Source organism: Danio rerio, chromosome 14 (genome assembly GCF_049306965.1).
Source record: "Danio rerio strain Tuebingen ecotype United States chromosome 14, GRCz12tu, whole genome shotgun sequence".
In the NCBI taxonomy this organism is placed as follows: domain Eukaryota; kingdom Metazoa; phylum Chordata; class Actinopteri; order Cypriniformes; family Danionidae; genus Danio; species Danio rerio.
Window position 1 is genome coordinate 26,115,001 of NC_133189.1, and position 16,888 is coordinate 26,131,888.

Sequence of the window (16,888 nt, forward strand, 5' to 3'; positions counted from 1 at the left end):
TCCGATCTTTCACAATGAGAGTTCAGACAAAAATGCTAAAAATAAATTGTACTTACTCTAAAGTAGTTTTCTGTTAAATAAAATGAAGATGTTTTTAAGAATGTCGGAAACTGGTAGTCATTAAAATCCATTTTGATTGCCACTTAAGTTAGAATATCTTTTTCTGTGAAACTTAAACTGGGGTGCCCAGACAATGACTTTACTTGTAGCTGAATTTTCATAGTATGATACATCATTTAAGAAAAGAACAATGTAGAGACTAGTATTTTGCTAAAACTGTAGTTGTTCTGTTTGAACCACGTAAGTTATAATGTAAAATGTCCATAATGACGCTCTAAACTGGATGGAGTAACAACTTTTTTAGAGAAAACAACTTCTTTGGAGAAAACCTGTAATTACCCTAACCTGCCTAGTTAACCTAATTAACCTAGTTAAGCCTTTAAATGTCACTTTAAGCTGAATAGAAGTGTCTTGAAAAATACCTAGTCAAATATTATTTACTGTCATCATGATAATCAGAAATTAGTTATTAAAACTAAAATGTTTAGAGATGTATTGAAAAAAAATCTTCTCTCCATTAAACAGAAGTTGAGGGAAAAAATAAACATGGGGTTAATAATTCAGGGGGGCTAACAATTCTGACTTAAACTGTATCTGAAAAAACTTTGAATATTTTGTTCCAGAAAACCTGTAATTTGTGACACAACACAGGCAACACTTCTGGAAATATTTTATTCAATTTACACTTGCAATAGTGATGCCTATAAAGCATTTTAAACTGAATGAGACAATGGGCTGTATTTTGACGATCCATGCGTAAAGTCCAAAGCGCAGGGCGCAAAAGCATTAAGGGCGTGTCAGAATCCACTTTTGCTATTTTAAGGACGGAAAAATCCACTTTGTGCCGTGGCGCATGGTCTAACAGGGTTGAGCTTATTCTTTTAATGAGTTATAGGTGTGTTTTGAGATTAAACCAATCAGAGTCTCAACTCCTATTCCCTTTAAGAGCCAGTTGCGCCGCGGCATAGCGCATTTGCTATTTACATGACGGACTACGTAAGTGGAAAAACAGAATGCTTTACTAGTAAGAAAACATTTAAACAGAGCATCTACAGCGCGAGAATGAGAGATGAGCCTCCTCATTATCTACTTTCACTTTTGCTCTCATGGATATGAAAACGTGACTCACAGACATCCATTAGCCTATAAATAATTAATTTTGATTGTTAAGTGCAAAGATTTGTTACAAAACTATTTCTAAATTCAGTTCTAATTTCCAGCAAACGAATAAATGAACAATAATAACGAAGTGTGTTCAAAACACTGAGTTATATCCAAATACACATGCTGCACCCCATATGGTCTAAAACATGACAGGTGAACAAATCTAAGCTTGTTTTTAATAAAACATATATAAATATGCATTTAATAAATAATACTGCTAATAATAAACATTATACCAAAGCAAATTGTTATGAATAAACAGAAAAAGCCCCTGGGATGAAGAAGGCATGGAGGCAGTGGTTTTTATATTTATGTAGGCAAGAAAATAATAATATTTGTAATACTTTATTCCTTTAAATCTTTTTTGTTTGTAAAGATATTTGCGTATTGCTGTATATCCTGTGTGTATTAAGCAGTGTGTACACAAGGCGCACAAATAACAAGTTCTGCACTGGACTTTAGACCTCCTCTCAGCTGGTCTTTTGAACAGTCTATTCTAGTTCCTCAAAATAGCAACCCGCCCGCAGTGCTCCTCAACACGCTTCCTTTTTTAGACCAGAATGCCTATGGGCGCACATATTCAAAACAATTCTTGCGCCGAGCTGAAACTAGCAAACAACAATTACGTCACACCTTGCACCGCTTGTATGATAGGCCCCAGTGTCTTGCGTTAATGAAACATCTGTGAACCATTCATTCATTTTCTTGTCAGCTTAGTCCCTTTATTAATCCGGGGTCGCCACAGCGGAATGAACCGCCAACTTATCCAGCAAGTTTTTTACGCAGCGGATGCCCTTCCAGCCGCAACCCATCTCTGGGAAACATCCACACACACACACACTCATACACTACAGACAATTTAGCCTACCCAATTCCCAATTTAGCCTACCCAATCCACCCAATTACCGCATTGCTGTGAGGCGACAGCACTACCTACTGCGCCACTGCCTCTCCCTATCTGTGAACCAGTTCAATTTTTAAATGTTTTAAAATAAGCTTATCTTGCTCACCAAGGCTGCATTTATTTAATCAAAAATACAGAACAAATGATCAAATTGTGAAATATTATTCCAGTATAAAACAACTGTACAAAAATAATTGATAATTTACTTAATAATTTATTCCAGTGATTTTAAAGATTTTTCAGCTTCATTACTCAAGTCTTCAGAGTCAGAGTTAAATCCCTTTAATATTAACTATTATTACTATTATTACTAATGGTAAAAGTAATAAAAGCAAAAATGACAGAAGTAATTATTTTATTTGAAACTACATACAATAAGAAAGCAGTTATTTAAAATTTTTATAAATATTTAACTTTTTTTATTTAACAAAAGCCGCCTTGATAAACAGAATAATTTTCTTAAAAAAAAACAAACAAAAAAACAATAGTGTATATTATATTTACTATATAATACATATAAGACAAAATTCAAGTTTTGTTTTGTGATAGGGAGATTTAAACAAAAAAAATGTACAGTTATATTTGTTAAAAAGCGCAAGGTGACGCAGTAGGTCGTGGTGTTACCTCATAGCAAGAAGGTCACTGGTTCGAGCCTCGGTTGGGTCAGTTGGCATTTCTGTGTGGAGTTTGCATGCTCTCCCCGAGTTCACGTGGGTTTCCTTCGGGTGCTCTGATTTCCCCTACAAGTCCAAAGACATGCGAGACAGGTGAATTGGGTAAAATTGTCCGTAGTGTATGTGTGTGAATGAGAGTGTATGGATGTTTCTGCTGTGGTTACCCATGATTAATAAAGGGACTAGGCCAGAAAGAAAATGAATGAATGAATATTTGTGTAAAAAAAATTACATTGAAAAAATGAAAACGTTAAAAAAAAATTTTTATTAAAGAATATCCTGTTTAAATAAGAAAACATTGTATATGTCAGTTTGGTTGACTTGACTGCTTTTTCTTTTTCTTAGAAATCCCTCTCTTCCACGTGTTGAACGCTCGAGTGACATTCAGCAATCTTTGTGGCTGCGATGAACCCGTCAGTTCTGTTACTGTGCAATCTCCACAAGGAGCAACAGAGGCTGGTATGAATATCATCTGAACTTCTTCTTCCTGTAAAACTCGATTTCTACTTTCGCTTACTGCATGCAAACCTTCACAAACAGATGAGGGTTTTATACTCTTTATACTTTTATATACACTCATTGTACTATTATAAACTGAATAGGTTGTGTATATGTGAAAATCTTTCCTTTGTAAACAATTCACCAAACCAAAACTACAAAGCAATCGAAGTATCACAAAGTAGCCAATAACAAAAAATATCCTTTTATTAATTGCGATGTGAGTGTAAAATATATGGAAACTGAATAACAATATCATATTTTTAATAAACATTTTCATTTAATTAGCATTATTTCAGTCAGGATCGCTTTCATCAAATATAAATAGTTATATAAAGCATGCAGTTAATGTTGGCAGGATGGTTCTGTTCTGGGAAAAACTCTGCATGGATGGACACAATGGGGGAGCAGCAGCAAGTAAACGCCCCGTAGGTTAATAGAACCCAAAAGCGTTCATAAGCAGTTTATGCTTGTTATGAATTCAAGTAAATGCCAAAGACATGAGGCGGATTACCATATTCTTGGCTAATACTATGAACAGATATCAGAAATGATCTAGGGGGAGTTGGGGATAATGGAGGCGGTGAAAAATTAGCAAGCAGCCGGAAGCCAAAGAGAGACCGGCTCTTAGATTTAAGTATTCTGCTGTTACAGATGTCAGAATGGGATTGGTACATGTCATAAACAGCTGACTGTCTGCTGACTAAACTAATGCTATGTTTCATATTAAGCATGGACATTCACCTTCATTAAATATGCTTGTTTCTACTATTGTAGGCTCATTTTCTAAATGTAGGCAATTAATTTATGTATCTTAAGGAATAAAATAATATGTTTGTACTTCAAATAATCCATTTTACATGGTGAAAGCTAAGTGAGAGGATTGAATTTTTGCTTACATTTTTTATTCTTCATAAAATAACAACATTACGTTTGATATTTCATGATAATAAGTTTTGAATACTTTAGTTGATCCATAAATATGATTCCTGCTGGAGTTCCTAGGATATAATGAAGACAAAACTCCCATCATTTTACTCTGTCACTGTGTCGTACACATGCTCCCTCTAGTGGCGAAACTGACATTTTATGTCTTTAACTGAGGCGTTTTTTCCGCCCTCGCCTCACGGTTTTCAGGTGAGACTCCTCCACCACTGCAGTGTGAAGTGGATCCATCCGTGTTTGAGCCTCCTCCAGAATACACTACACTTGGACCGGGCCGCAGTGAGCCAATGAGAGACGAGGATGATAATTTACTCCAGTTTGCCATTCAACAGAGCCTGCTGGATGCCGGAACAGAGAGTGACCAGGTATTCACACATATACACTGATGCATATTGAGCACCCAATACTCCATCTACTTTATTGATTTGTCAAGCTCTGTTCCGATTAGCTTGTATTATAAATCTTCAGAAAGTCATTGGATGTTTTAAGAAGCTAAATTGTTTCTCCATGGTGTTGGGTTTCTATAGAAATTGATTTATTTATTTTCGAGCTTACATGAAATCTTCAGTTAAAATTGTAAAAATGTATGTAGAAGAAAGATAGTCTGAATTTTCAGAAAAACTACCCTATAAAAGTAAGCTTTACGTCTTTAAAAAACACTCAGGGGTTTCTAATGTATTCAAATGTCAGAGGTAATCATAAACATGACATTAACACATGCATGATACAAAGCAGAAGCAATAGAGGCTACCTGTGGACTAGGGTTCTTGAGCTGCTACTGACTATTTAAATATAGTGGGTTTGCTGTCTTGTGTCACAAATCTACTTCTTGTGGTGACAATTCTCTAAGATCAATCGGTGATCAACAGTGTGTAGTAACAGTTTGGCTCGCTTGGAACCCAGGGGCGAGGCCAGAAATTTTTAAGTGGGAGAACCTTGGTGAAATAGGGTGGACCTCAGCCCCTACTCTTTAAACTAAGTGTATAATAACAACTTTCTTATATCTGTCAATTCTGATAATATAGTAATTGATTTAATGAGGTATGAGCTGATATGTTTGAGTAAATATATATTAGCTAGCTGGAGCAATTGTTTATTTAAAATAGATTGTATAATCTCAAAATGTGAGGTAAAACATAATACGAAATTACATTGCATGAAGCACACTTGCTGAAAACAGTTGATAGAACAAAATGGCTAATTGATTCTCTGCCCATAGATGGCGCTTACAGATCAGTAATAATTCCATCATGAACACCGAGCTGTTCTGCAGGAGTTGATTTACATGCATACGGTTCATACGGCCATGGAAAACCTGGAAAAGTCTTGCAATTGTGACATTTTCCAGGCCTGGAGAAGTTTTGGAAAAACAGAAAAACCCACAAAGATTTGGAAAAGTCATGGAAAACATATCTGTATTCTTGAATATAGGTTGAATATAGCTTATTTTTGTCCTTGGCTAATCACATACTCTCACATTATTAGTGCGGTGTAAGCATTATCTAAATCAGTTTTACATGGGTATAAATATAAATTGAAACTAAATAGATTGCTGCATGTTTTACGATATGCTGTAATAAATTTGAAGATGCATTGTTTTTCTTTTACCACGCATATAATACATTGCATGAAACATTAGGTCATGAAAATCATGGAAAAGTCATGGAATTTTAGAAGTAAAAATATGTATGAACCCTGTACATGGCAAATGCAGCAACGTAATCTACACAATAATGTGAAATCAGCTGAAGCACAAGTATAGTGAATTAACCCTGTTTATATACATAAGGTTTAGAGATTTAATAACTGTAAGATCATCAACACCTTGTAAATATTTTCAGATACAATTTTCAGATAAACAACTTAAACGCGATCATAAAAGCCTATTATCTTCTTTTATTACGTGTAGTTGTGAATCTCTAGTCAATACTAAACAATTATCACACATTAACTTTTGGTCATTCTCTCAACTGTTTTGTACCCACTGCCTCATTCCTCTTTCTTGTTCCCTGCTTTTCTGTAGGTGACTATATGGGAGGCTCTCACTAACACTCGCCCAGTTTCTCAGCCTCCGCTTTACGAGGAAGACTCTCAGCTGGAGAGGTGTGTGTGAGTATTTATGTATAATCCTGGTATTCACTACATTACGAGGACCAATTGTCTACAAAAGTATCAATACCAGTCATTTTTTGCTATTGTAGGGACATTTTATGAGGAAAACGACTCTTAAATCATACAAAATCAAGTATTTTGAAAATGTGAAACTGTTTTCTGTGAGGTTTGGGGCAAGGGGGCTGAATGTGCAGTCTGTACAGACTGAAATGATTACATGAATAGAAAGTCCCTCAACATATGTGGTGACTTTAGAAGGTCGAGTCCTGGCTTGGCCGGTTGGCATTTCTGTGTGGAGTTTGCATGTTCTCACCGTGTTTGCGTGGGTTTCCTCCAGGTGCATGCACTGTAGGTAAATTGGATGAACAAATTTGACCGAAGAATATAAGTGTATGTGTGAGAAGAAGTGTATGGGTGTTTCTTAATACTGGATTGCGGCTGAAAAGGCATCCGCTGTGTAAAACAGATAACTATATTAACTCTTCTCCCAATTCATTGGCATCAATGTCATTGCTTAACACTTGCTTAACTGAAATTAAAGCTTGGATGCAACATAATTATCTTAAAGAGAATAGTTCAAAAACAGAGATTTTATTGGTTGGCACTCCTTCTAACGTCGAGAGGTGTAGTGAATTTGAGTTAACGGTTGATGGGTCTGTCTTATCACCATCTCCGCAGTTGCGTAATCTTGGTGTTCTCCTGGACTCCTAGCTTAGTCTGAAGCCTCATTTTAAACATGTAACTAAAACAGCCTTTTATCATCTTCGTAATATAGCCCGCTTACGTCCTTTCCTCTCGAGGCCTGATGCTGAAAGGCTCGTCCATGCTTTTATCATGTCTCGCTTGGATTTTTGCTATTCTCTGCTTGGAGGGTTCCCAGCAAATTCTCTTAAGATTTTGCAATACATCCAAAATTCTGCTGCACGTGCGTTGACACATACATCGTCTCGGTCGCACATCACTCCCATACTCCAACAGCTTCACTGGCTGCCCGTCAAGTCTCGTATTGATTTTAAGACATTGATTTTAACATATTAAGCGGTTTATGGTTCTGCTCCAGGTTATATTTGTGACCTGATATCCATTTCTTCTGCCTCTCGCTGTCTACACTTTGCCTCGGGTCCTACACTGTTTTTGGTCTTTGGTCTTTTTCAATCAATAAATACGAACATTTGATTTACATGAATGCTAAATAAAGTAATCAGTTTGATGTTTGCATTCATATCAGCAGCTTTAAATCAGACTAGATTTTCTGCAACCTGACTTCGCTTGTATAGAGTAAGTCGCTTTTAAAAGATCTGCAAATACTAGCCAGTCCTCCTTCTGTTTTGACTTTGACTTGATATTTATGTATTTGGGGGGACGACAGGCTTTGTGCTGCGGCCTGAATTTATGAAGCTGTAAAACATTCCTCATCCCCCAAACAAAACAAGACGTCTGTAGATGAATGTCTGAAGCAACAATGTCTTGCTGCACTTCTCTGACATTTAAATCCTAATGAATCTAATACAGTTTCCCAGTGCTGGGTTGTGGCTGGAAGGGCATTGTAAAGCTGCGTAAAACTTATGCTGGATAAGTTGGCGGTTCATTCCACTGTGGCGACCCCTGATTAATAAAGGGACTAAGCCGAAAAGAAATTAAACTAATACAATTACACCGACACCACAGAATCAGTTATTGAAGCTAATTATACAAATTCAAAGTAGAGCAATTTTCTGATAGTTCCTTTGTAAAATAAACACCAAGCAACTAGTAAAAGCTTTTACAGACATGTATGAAATAATAAAGGCAGCTGGTTATAATGCGTATGGTCGGGTTTGACCCTTTTGAAATTATAAAAACATCCAACAAAACATTTTACACAGCTGAAAATATTGGAGCTCTTCCAAAATATGCACAGCTGTGACTGCATGAGAAACATTCTATGGAGCAGCGAGTTTTTCCTAACAGTGAAATGCTTTGGTTGATTCAGAATATCTGCAATAACTGGTTTCACATGTTTTTTTCTCCAGATGTTTTTTTGGCATAATGTATAGAAATACTAAATTCTCCTTGTTTTCACTTTGCTGTGTTGATGTAGTAACAGCAGTCTGTGTGGTATTTGTCCTGCCCCTCCTCCGCTGTGATTGGATGTGTAGTTCAAAAGTGACATTGACGAGTGCTTTTTCACGCCTTCTTCACTATATTACAATTGAATAATAATCTAATAACATTAAAGCATATCATTAGTACATGACTCCTTAGTACATCATCTAAGACTCCTTAAGATATATTTCACCACCATTTTTTGGCACTCAAGTAATAGATTAAAACACATTTAATGTCCACTGTCCAACCTGTGGTAGTGTTTGCACTTACATATTCATTCATTCAATCATTCATTTTGCTTCGTCTTTGTCTCTCTATTCATCAGCGGTCGCCACAGCAGAATGAATCACCAACTTATCCAGCATATGTTTTACACAGCGGATGCCCTTCCAGCTGCAACCCAGTACTGGAAAACATCCATACACACTCATTCACAGAGATACACTACGGCCAATTTATTCACTTATATTTGTATAGCGATTTTACAATGTAGATGGTGTCAAAGCAGCAATTTAGTTTATTATACACTTGGAGGAAACCCACACAAGCACAGGGAGAACATGCAAACTCCACACAGAAATGCCAACTGACCCAGCCGGGGCTTGAACCAGCAACCTTCTTGCTGTGTGACGACAGTGCTAACCACTAAGCAACCGAGTCACCCTACATAATAAGTGAAGTTTATTCATAAACAAATTTCGAGAGGATCACGTGCTTATGATTGTTCACAGCTGTTCCAACTTTAGCTAATGACTGATTATCCTATCAGTTGATCCTTAACTCACTATAAATAACCAGACTTGTCTTATCTCAATATCTTCGTCTTGAAGAAACCCCCCCACCCAACCCTACTTTCCCTCCTTTCAAACGGGCGTCACGGTGGCCAGCGATTAGCGCTGTTGCCTCACAGCAAGAATGCCCCTGGTTTAACTCCTTTCCAAACCAGATGGCATTTCTTTGCGGAGTTTGCTCGTTCTCTCCGTGGTCGCGTTGGTTTTCCCCGGGTCCTCCGGTTTCCGCCCACAGTTCAAAAACAAGCACTCTAAACAATTGATCAAAATACATTAGATAAACTCTGAGTACAACTTTCAGCATACATATCCGACACTTAGCTACAACAAGCAAGAAGGGGAGTCATCGAGATCTACCTGAGCTCAAACTCCCCTCTCGCCTTGCAATGGGAGGGAGCCCAGGGCTCGAGGATCTTTTTTTTTTCCAATTCCTTTTTATTATATTTTAAGTAACATGTACATACACATTTCCATGTGTCAATTCCAACACAAACCAACAAATGAACAAACAAACCAAAAACAAAACAAAAGGCTTCTTAGTATTTTACATCAAAATACAACATCACCTCTATTACTAATCTTCTAGTAAAACATTTCCAAATCCACCACCTTTTAAAAACAGTGTAAAAGGTCCCCAAACTCTATCAAAAATTATATATCTATTTCTTATCATACAAGTTATTTTTTCCATTTTCATATTTGTCACCATCTCTTTCAGCCAACAGCCTATAGTTGGTGCACATATACTTTTCCAATTTAAAGAAATAAGCCGTTTCGCTTGTAGAATACATATATTCAAAAACATTTGCTCCATCTTTTTTAACTTGATGGGCTCGAGGATCTTATAAGCTCAGGGCTCTCTCCCGGGACAGCACGCCAAACTAGCTTTACTATCAATTATCAGCTAAGTGTAAACTCTTGAAATATTATAGGGTAAACATAAAGAAGACAAAGTTTCCATATTTGGTCACAGATTTTTTATTGTATTACTGAGCATTAAATATTGAGGTATTTATCAATTTGAGGCAACTTATTAGAGACTGAGCATTACTTTAATCTAAAATCATGGTAGAAACTGGTAGAAACCACATTTAATAATACTAAAAAAAGTTCAAACGATTACATCCATGTAATATTTTAAGAAAAAAAATGTATGAAAGTGTTTGAAATATTAAAAAAAAACAAAGAATTCTTGGACTGTGATGCAGCACAAATATAACACATCCTGGGTTTTGAGCAGCACATCAAGTACAATGCGATCCGGTAGGTGGAATAACATCTATGTTGATCCTGGAACATCATTTTTGTTGGAAAATGTAATCCATACCTATTCCCTACCCCTAAACCCAACCATAACCGTAAATTATTCCCAAAATCAGAGGGGAATAATAGTAGGATAACAATCATGCTGAAATACATAAACCTAACTGTAAGTAAACCTAAGCTTTGAGCATTTTGGTTTAGAACAACACTTCAGTGCCGGCCATGACACTCTGAAGGGCCCTTCAGAGGGTGATATATCCCATTTGGAGCCCACCGAATGAGGTCTCCAGCGAGTAAAATTGAATGCTTCTGGATTTGTGGGTGTTTTCAAATTGGTGGGAGTTTCTAAATCATGGAATGAAAATGATCCAACCCAACCCTCAATATGATGTGAGCCAATCAGATAACTTAGTCAACAACGCTCCTCTATTTTAGTCTCTACTATCGCTCCGGTTACTCCCACTAATTAATTTCTCCCATATATTAGTCTTTCTGACACTCTTATGATCATCAATGACAACTGTGTGTTATGTCTATGTTATACATGGGCAGAACTTTACAATTTTAGTTTCCATACCATCAAGAGTTTATATGTGCTTTGAATCAGATTTGGAAAGGTTTAAATGGATAGTTCACCTAAAAATGAAAAAATGCTTTATTAACAATTTATTCCCCCTCATATGGTTCCAAAGTTTTATAAGTATCTTTTTTTTCCTGTTGAACACAAAAGAAAATATTTTAAGGTAACTCAGAAATAAGCAGCTGCTTACTTCCATAGTAGGAAAAACAAATACTATGAAAGTCAATAGTTTTGAAACTATTGAAACTAATCGTTTCGAAAAAAAAATTTGTATTAAACAACAAAAAAGAAACTCAATTACACTGTAAAAAATGCAGGGTTCCACACTATTCATTCATTGATTAAGTTAACTTAACAAACTGAAGTGGATTGAACATAAAACAATACAAAGTAGTTTGATTAAGCAGCAAAAATCTTGTTTTTGAGTGTAGGTTTGGAACAAGTTAAGGGTGAGTACATGATTACTGTTAGAATCTGAATAAAATTGTAAGCAGATTTGACCAATTCATTCAGATTGACATGATTTCATGTGATTATAAATTTGGCTTGAGCTGCTAGTTATTTGGGTACATGTAAAAGTGGAGGATGTGTGTATTAGCTGTTGGGCTGTTTGTAAATGTGTTTGTGTCTCTGACAGGGCGATTCAGGAGTCTCTGTCGTTGGCTGGAGGGGAGAGTGGAGAGTCAGACTCGGGCCCACCATTATCCCCATCTGATCCCGCTCTCAGTTCACCTCCATGTTACAGCTCTCTGACGGAGCCTCGGGCGCCCGGAGCGTTTGCTGTGGCCAGCAGTTTTGACGAACAGCTACGCCTCGCTATGGAGCTTTCATACAGAGAACAAGAGGAGATAGACAGGTACAAATTATGATGAAAGAGCAGAAGGATGTGAGCTCTGATTCCAAACTTGTAGCTGATGTCTAAATAGGCTTTCAATGAATCCCTGGGTAAAAAATTATTTTGTCTTAAAATTGGTGATTCGCCAATCTTCTGTTTTTTTTTTCATGGGCAATTTAAATTGGTTCTGAACAAGGTTATTTTAGTAAATAAAACCTAAGACTAAAACTATTGGTCAAAAAAATTTTATTAACTAAAATGAAGTAAAAAAAATCATTAAAAAAACCCTGAAACAACTAACAAGAGTCAACAAAATAAAATGATAGATTGATTCGAAAAATATTTGATCAGAAAAAAATATTAGAAAAACAACAATCGATTTCAAAATTAATAATCACTCAATCTGTGGAGGATAATCTGACCTGCTGCTGTTTATAGAAACACCCGTATATGTGCTTTTGAGGGGTCTTAGAATTTTTTTAAAAAATGCTCGGAGATGAGCGTAGAGCGCTGCGAGCAGAGGGAGTAGTGGGCGTGGCCAGCAGAGCAGGGAAAAAAGAGGGGAGCGAACAACTGTTGTCAGTTGGCTCACAAAATGAGAGACAAACCATGAGGAGACCCATAATTTTAAAGTTTACAAAGTTAAAATGCAAAGAAATAAACAGTAAGCAATTGAATGTCCTGCTACATGAGTTATTCTTAATTTCATATACACATAACCACAATTTGTTATATCATCATAAAGATACTCGTGATTATATAAATACTATAAATGAAGAGGACTTCTCTCTTTCTCAATCTCCGGGTCTAAACGCAGACACAGTGGATAACCATTTGCCCTGCTGGTAATTTGGAGGATTTTAAAAATATGGAGAACAGTAGCATGGATATAGACAATGTGTCTGAATGGTAACGAACTCAACTGATAAAACAAAAACTCTGCCATTTTCCAATTTCCAGCTCTCCTGACAAAAATTCTTGCTGCAAACCAACAGCTTTGCTGTATTGGCCCTGAGAGCATCGCAGAGAAAAACTTGCAACAAACCCAGTGAATCATGGAAACAAACACAACCTGTGCAGTGCGTGGACACGGTCTCACACAGTGGGTCTTACATCTTGGCAGGTCTGCCTTGCCTTTGGAAAGCACATGCTCTCATGAATAATTAAGGGGCTACGCATACTATGCCATCCGTACCGTGCCCAGGTCCATTTCCCGGATCGTTTGAGAAGTGTGAGTGCGCTGAATCGGCCTCAAGCACGGTTCACTTGGCCGGCCCTGGCCCGGTTGGAAGAGGTGTGCCTGAGCGCGGTTCACTTGGGCTTTGTACGCTTGTGTGTGAGTGCAAAACGCACCAAAGCCCGAAACTGAAAGCGAGACGTGACTTTCGAAGGGCTGTTTCATATGGATTTATGAACGCAAACTGCCGTAATTTATTAAAGACGAGAACTCCTCACAGCACGACAGCTGCGCGGCTTCAGCAGACCTCCTCATTCCTGCAGCACGAGGGCTTTATGATTGTTTATGAGCGGCAAAAGTGGCGGATCTGTTCGGCGAAATATCTGACTGCGTGTCACAGCATCCCTAAGGACTGTTTGGCGAAATATTTGACTGCATGTCACTGCATAACAAACGACTGACACGATATAACTAGAGAAATCTCCACTTTGCTGCTGAGTCAGAGAGCGCTTCTCACTGAACAACGCAGCAGCGATGATGTAAGCGTGCCGAGGCTCGTTTGTGGTGTGAGTGCGGGCCGTCGGGGGAGACGGGAGGGGGTCAAGCGTGCTTTGGCCCGGTTCGAGGCAACTGTACCTAGTGTGAGTACGGCCTAAGAAGCAGGGTCTTCTCATAGGATAAGAAAACTCTGACATGAACAATAATAAGAAACTGACGCGTCATCACACCACTAGCAGATTCGCAATACGTCACTGATTTTGGTCCTGCCTCCAAAATTATTTTAATCCCAGAAGATGAAATTAGCTGACAAAAGCTCAAAGTTATCCAGTTGTCCCCACAATTAACTGGACATTACTAGAATTAACACTGGACATGTTCACAGTTTACTCAAACTAGAACCCCCCCACGGTTCCTCAGCGGGGTGTTTTCACACCTCTAGTTTGAAAAAAGTCAGGAAAGTGGGTGTGTCTAGCTTTGTTTAGGTGGGAGTATCGAGTGGCGAAAGAGGGAAGGGTTTGCATTTTTTTCTCTATTTAAATCATGCAGTGGTGTGTGCTTTGTGGAATATTTCTCAAATTAAAGCAAAGAACAAAATTCCAATAGATTTTTTTTGGGACATAAAGTTTCTCAAAGACCTGTGTGAAATCACATTTTATTCAGCTTATGATGTTTCGTTTTTTACACATTTTTACACCACTGCATGGTTTAAATAGAGAAAAAATATTTTACAAATTAAAAAAAAAAAGATTAGAACAGTTGATAGGTTTCCTCTCTTTTAGCTTCTGTTTTGAATTTGTTTGAAAAATAATGTGAAATATAATATAAAAAAACTCATTTGTAACATACGATTCTCTCTCTTTTTTCCCTACAGGAAGAGAAGGGAAGAAGAGGAAGAGCTGGAGAGAATTTTACAGCTGTCTCTAACAGAGAAGTAACTCCAGTACTGCTACATGTGGGATTTAAAGGAATTATTTATTGGTTGTGTTATTATTTTATTTTCTGCAATGTTAAATTATTCTTTTTCGCTCTTCATTTCTTTTACAAAAATAATAAAGATGGGATAGAAAGAGAAACCAAGAGAGAGTGTGCACCAAGAACGAATTCAAAGAGCACGGCATGAAAACGTGAATGAGATGCTCTCGGTTCCGCTGTCTTCTGAGTGATGAAGGTCAGCTTCATTGTACAATGATACAGATGAAAATGTGAAAATTATTTATGGATACTGATGACTATGGTAATGCATAAAGTACTGAAAATACTATTGCATAAAATGAGTTTACTTATGATGGATGATAACTACATCTAAGTATTAAATGTTGCTCAAACACTTTCACAACAATGATCTCTGTTTTGAGATTTATTTCTGTGCATGTGCTCTTTAATTATATGTAAGAATGCGTGACTTACAGGAAAAGTGACTTAACAAAAGAACATCACAGAGAATGTGATTTTTTTTCTACAGATTCAGACTGTAATACAGAGTTTCTATTATTATAGCAGCGTCCTGCTGTCATAATGTTATATAAGACAATTGAATCATCTCTTACATATGCAGTGAATCAAAAGTTACTTTTCAATGGGGATGAAGTTAAAGGGAAGTATCTATCTACACTTGCTCTGCACTTTATTAGGTACATCTTACTAGTACTGGGTTGGACCCACTTTTGCCTTCAGAACTGCCCTAATTCTTCATAGCATAGATTTAACAAGGTACTGGAAAAATTCACACAGTTGCTGCAGATTTTCCGGCTGCACATCCATGGTGCAAATCTCCTGTTCTACCACATCCCAAAGGTGCTCTATTAGACTGTGTTCATGTGACTGTGGAGGCCATTTGAGTACTGTAAACTCATTGTCATGTTCAAGAAACCAGTCTGAGATGATTCACGCTTTATGACATGGTGGGTGTGTTATCCTGCTGGAAGTAGCCATCAGAAGCTGAGTACTCAGTGGTCATAAAGGGATGGACATGGTCAGCAACAACACTCAGGAGTGGCACCCGGTGTGGTCTTCTGCTGCTGTAGTTCTCGGGCCTCAAGGTTGGACATGTTGTGCGTTCAGAGATGCTCTTCTGCATACCTCGGTTGTAACGAGTATTTATTTGAGATCTGTTGTCTTTCTATAAGCTGGAGCCAGTCTGGCCATTCTCCTCTGACCTCTGGCATCAACAAGGCATTTGCGACCACAGAACTGCCGTTCACTGGATATTTTCTCTTTCTCAGACCATTCTCTGTTAACCTTAGTGATGGTTTTGTGTGAAAATCCCAATAGATGAGCAGTTTCTGAAATACTCAGACCAACCTGTCTGGCACCAGCAACCATACAATGTTTAAAGTCCCTTAAACCACCTTTCTTCTCCATTCTGATGCTAAGTCTGAACTGCAGCAGATTGTCTTGACTATGTCTACGTGCCTAAATGCATTGAGTTGCTGCCATGTGATTGGCTGATTAGAAATGTGCATTACTAAGCAGTTGGAGAGGTGTACCTAATAAAGTGGCCAGTCTATCTATCTATCTATCTATCTATCTATCTATCTATCTATCTATCTATCTATCTATCTATCTATCTATCTGTCTATCTATCTATCTATCTATCTATCTCTATCTATCTATCTATCTATCTATCTATCTATCTATCTATCTATCTATCTATCTATCTATCTATCTATCTATCTATCTATCTGTCTGTCTGTCTGTCTGTCTGTCTGTCTGTCTGTCTGTCTGTCTGTCTGTCTATCTATCTATCTATCTATCTATCTATCTACAGTATCTATCTACAGTATCTATCTGTCTGTCTGTCTGTCTGTCTGTCTGTCTGTCTGTCTATCTATCTATCTATCTATCTATCTGTCTACAGTATCTATCTATCTGTCTACAGTATCTATCTATCTATCTATCTATCTATCTATCTATCTATCTATCTATCTATCTATCTATCTATCTATCTATCTATCGATCGTGCTGGATAATTTGGCCATTCATTCCGCTGTGGCGACCCCGGATTAAAAAAAGGGACTAAGCCGACAAGAAAATCAATGAATGAATTGCTTTACCTGTGTTTGCTGTGTGATGGGCTTCATTGTCCTGCTGTGTAGTTGAGTAGGTGAACTGAGGGGAAGAAGCACATGTTGCTGAAGGAGCTCCTGGTGAACATTTGTGTTCTCTTTGGCATTTCGTTTTATTAGAGATTCAAGTCCTGCTGAACAAAAGAATCTCCAAACCACCGCTCTTCACCTCCACTTTTTACTGACTTTAATGCAGACACTTTGGCTTCAGTCTTTCCCCAGTTTGATGCT

At 37.5% G+C, this 16,888-nt stretch overlaps 1 protein-coding gene across 3 annotated transcripts in view; it reads left to right on the plus strand.

Moving 5' to 3' along the window:
* Positions 1-14,931, plus strand: part of ankrd13d (ankyrin repeat domain 13 family, member D) — a 34,148-nt gene extending 19,217 nt beyond the window's left edge. For 2 of the 3 annotated variants that reach the window (XM_686296.9, XM_073921810.1), the window contains 5 exons: positions 3,148-3,261; positions 4,438-4,610; positions 6,269-6,348; positions 11,717-11,935; positions 14,464-14,931. In XM_686296.9, coding sequence (XP_691388.4) covers positions 3,148-3,261; positions 4,438-4,610; positions 6,269-6,348; positions 11,717-11,935; positions 14,464-14,527 — 650 coding nt within the window. In that variant the 3' untranslated portion in view covers positions 14,528-14,931. Of the gene's footprint in view, positions 1-3,147; positions 3,262-4,437; positions 4,611-6,268; positions 6,355-11,716; positions 11,936-14,463 lie in introns of all 3 variants that reach the window. The other variant, XM_009291049.5, reaches the window with a different exon arrangement.
* Positions 14,932-16,888: the final 1,957 nt, after the last annotated feature.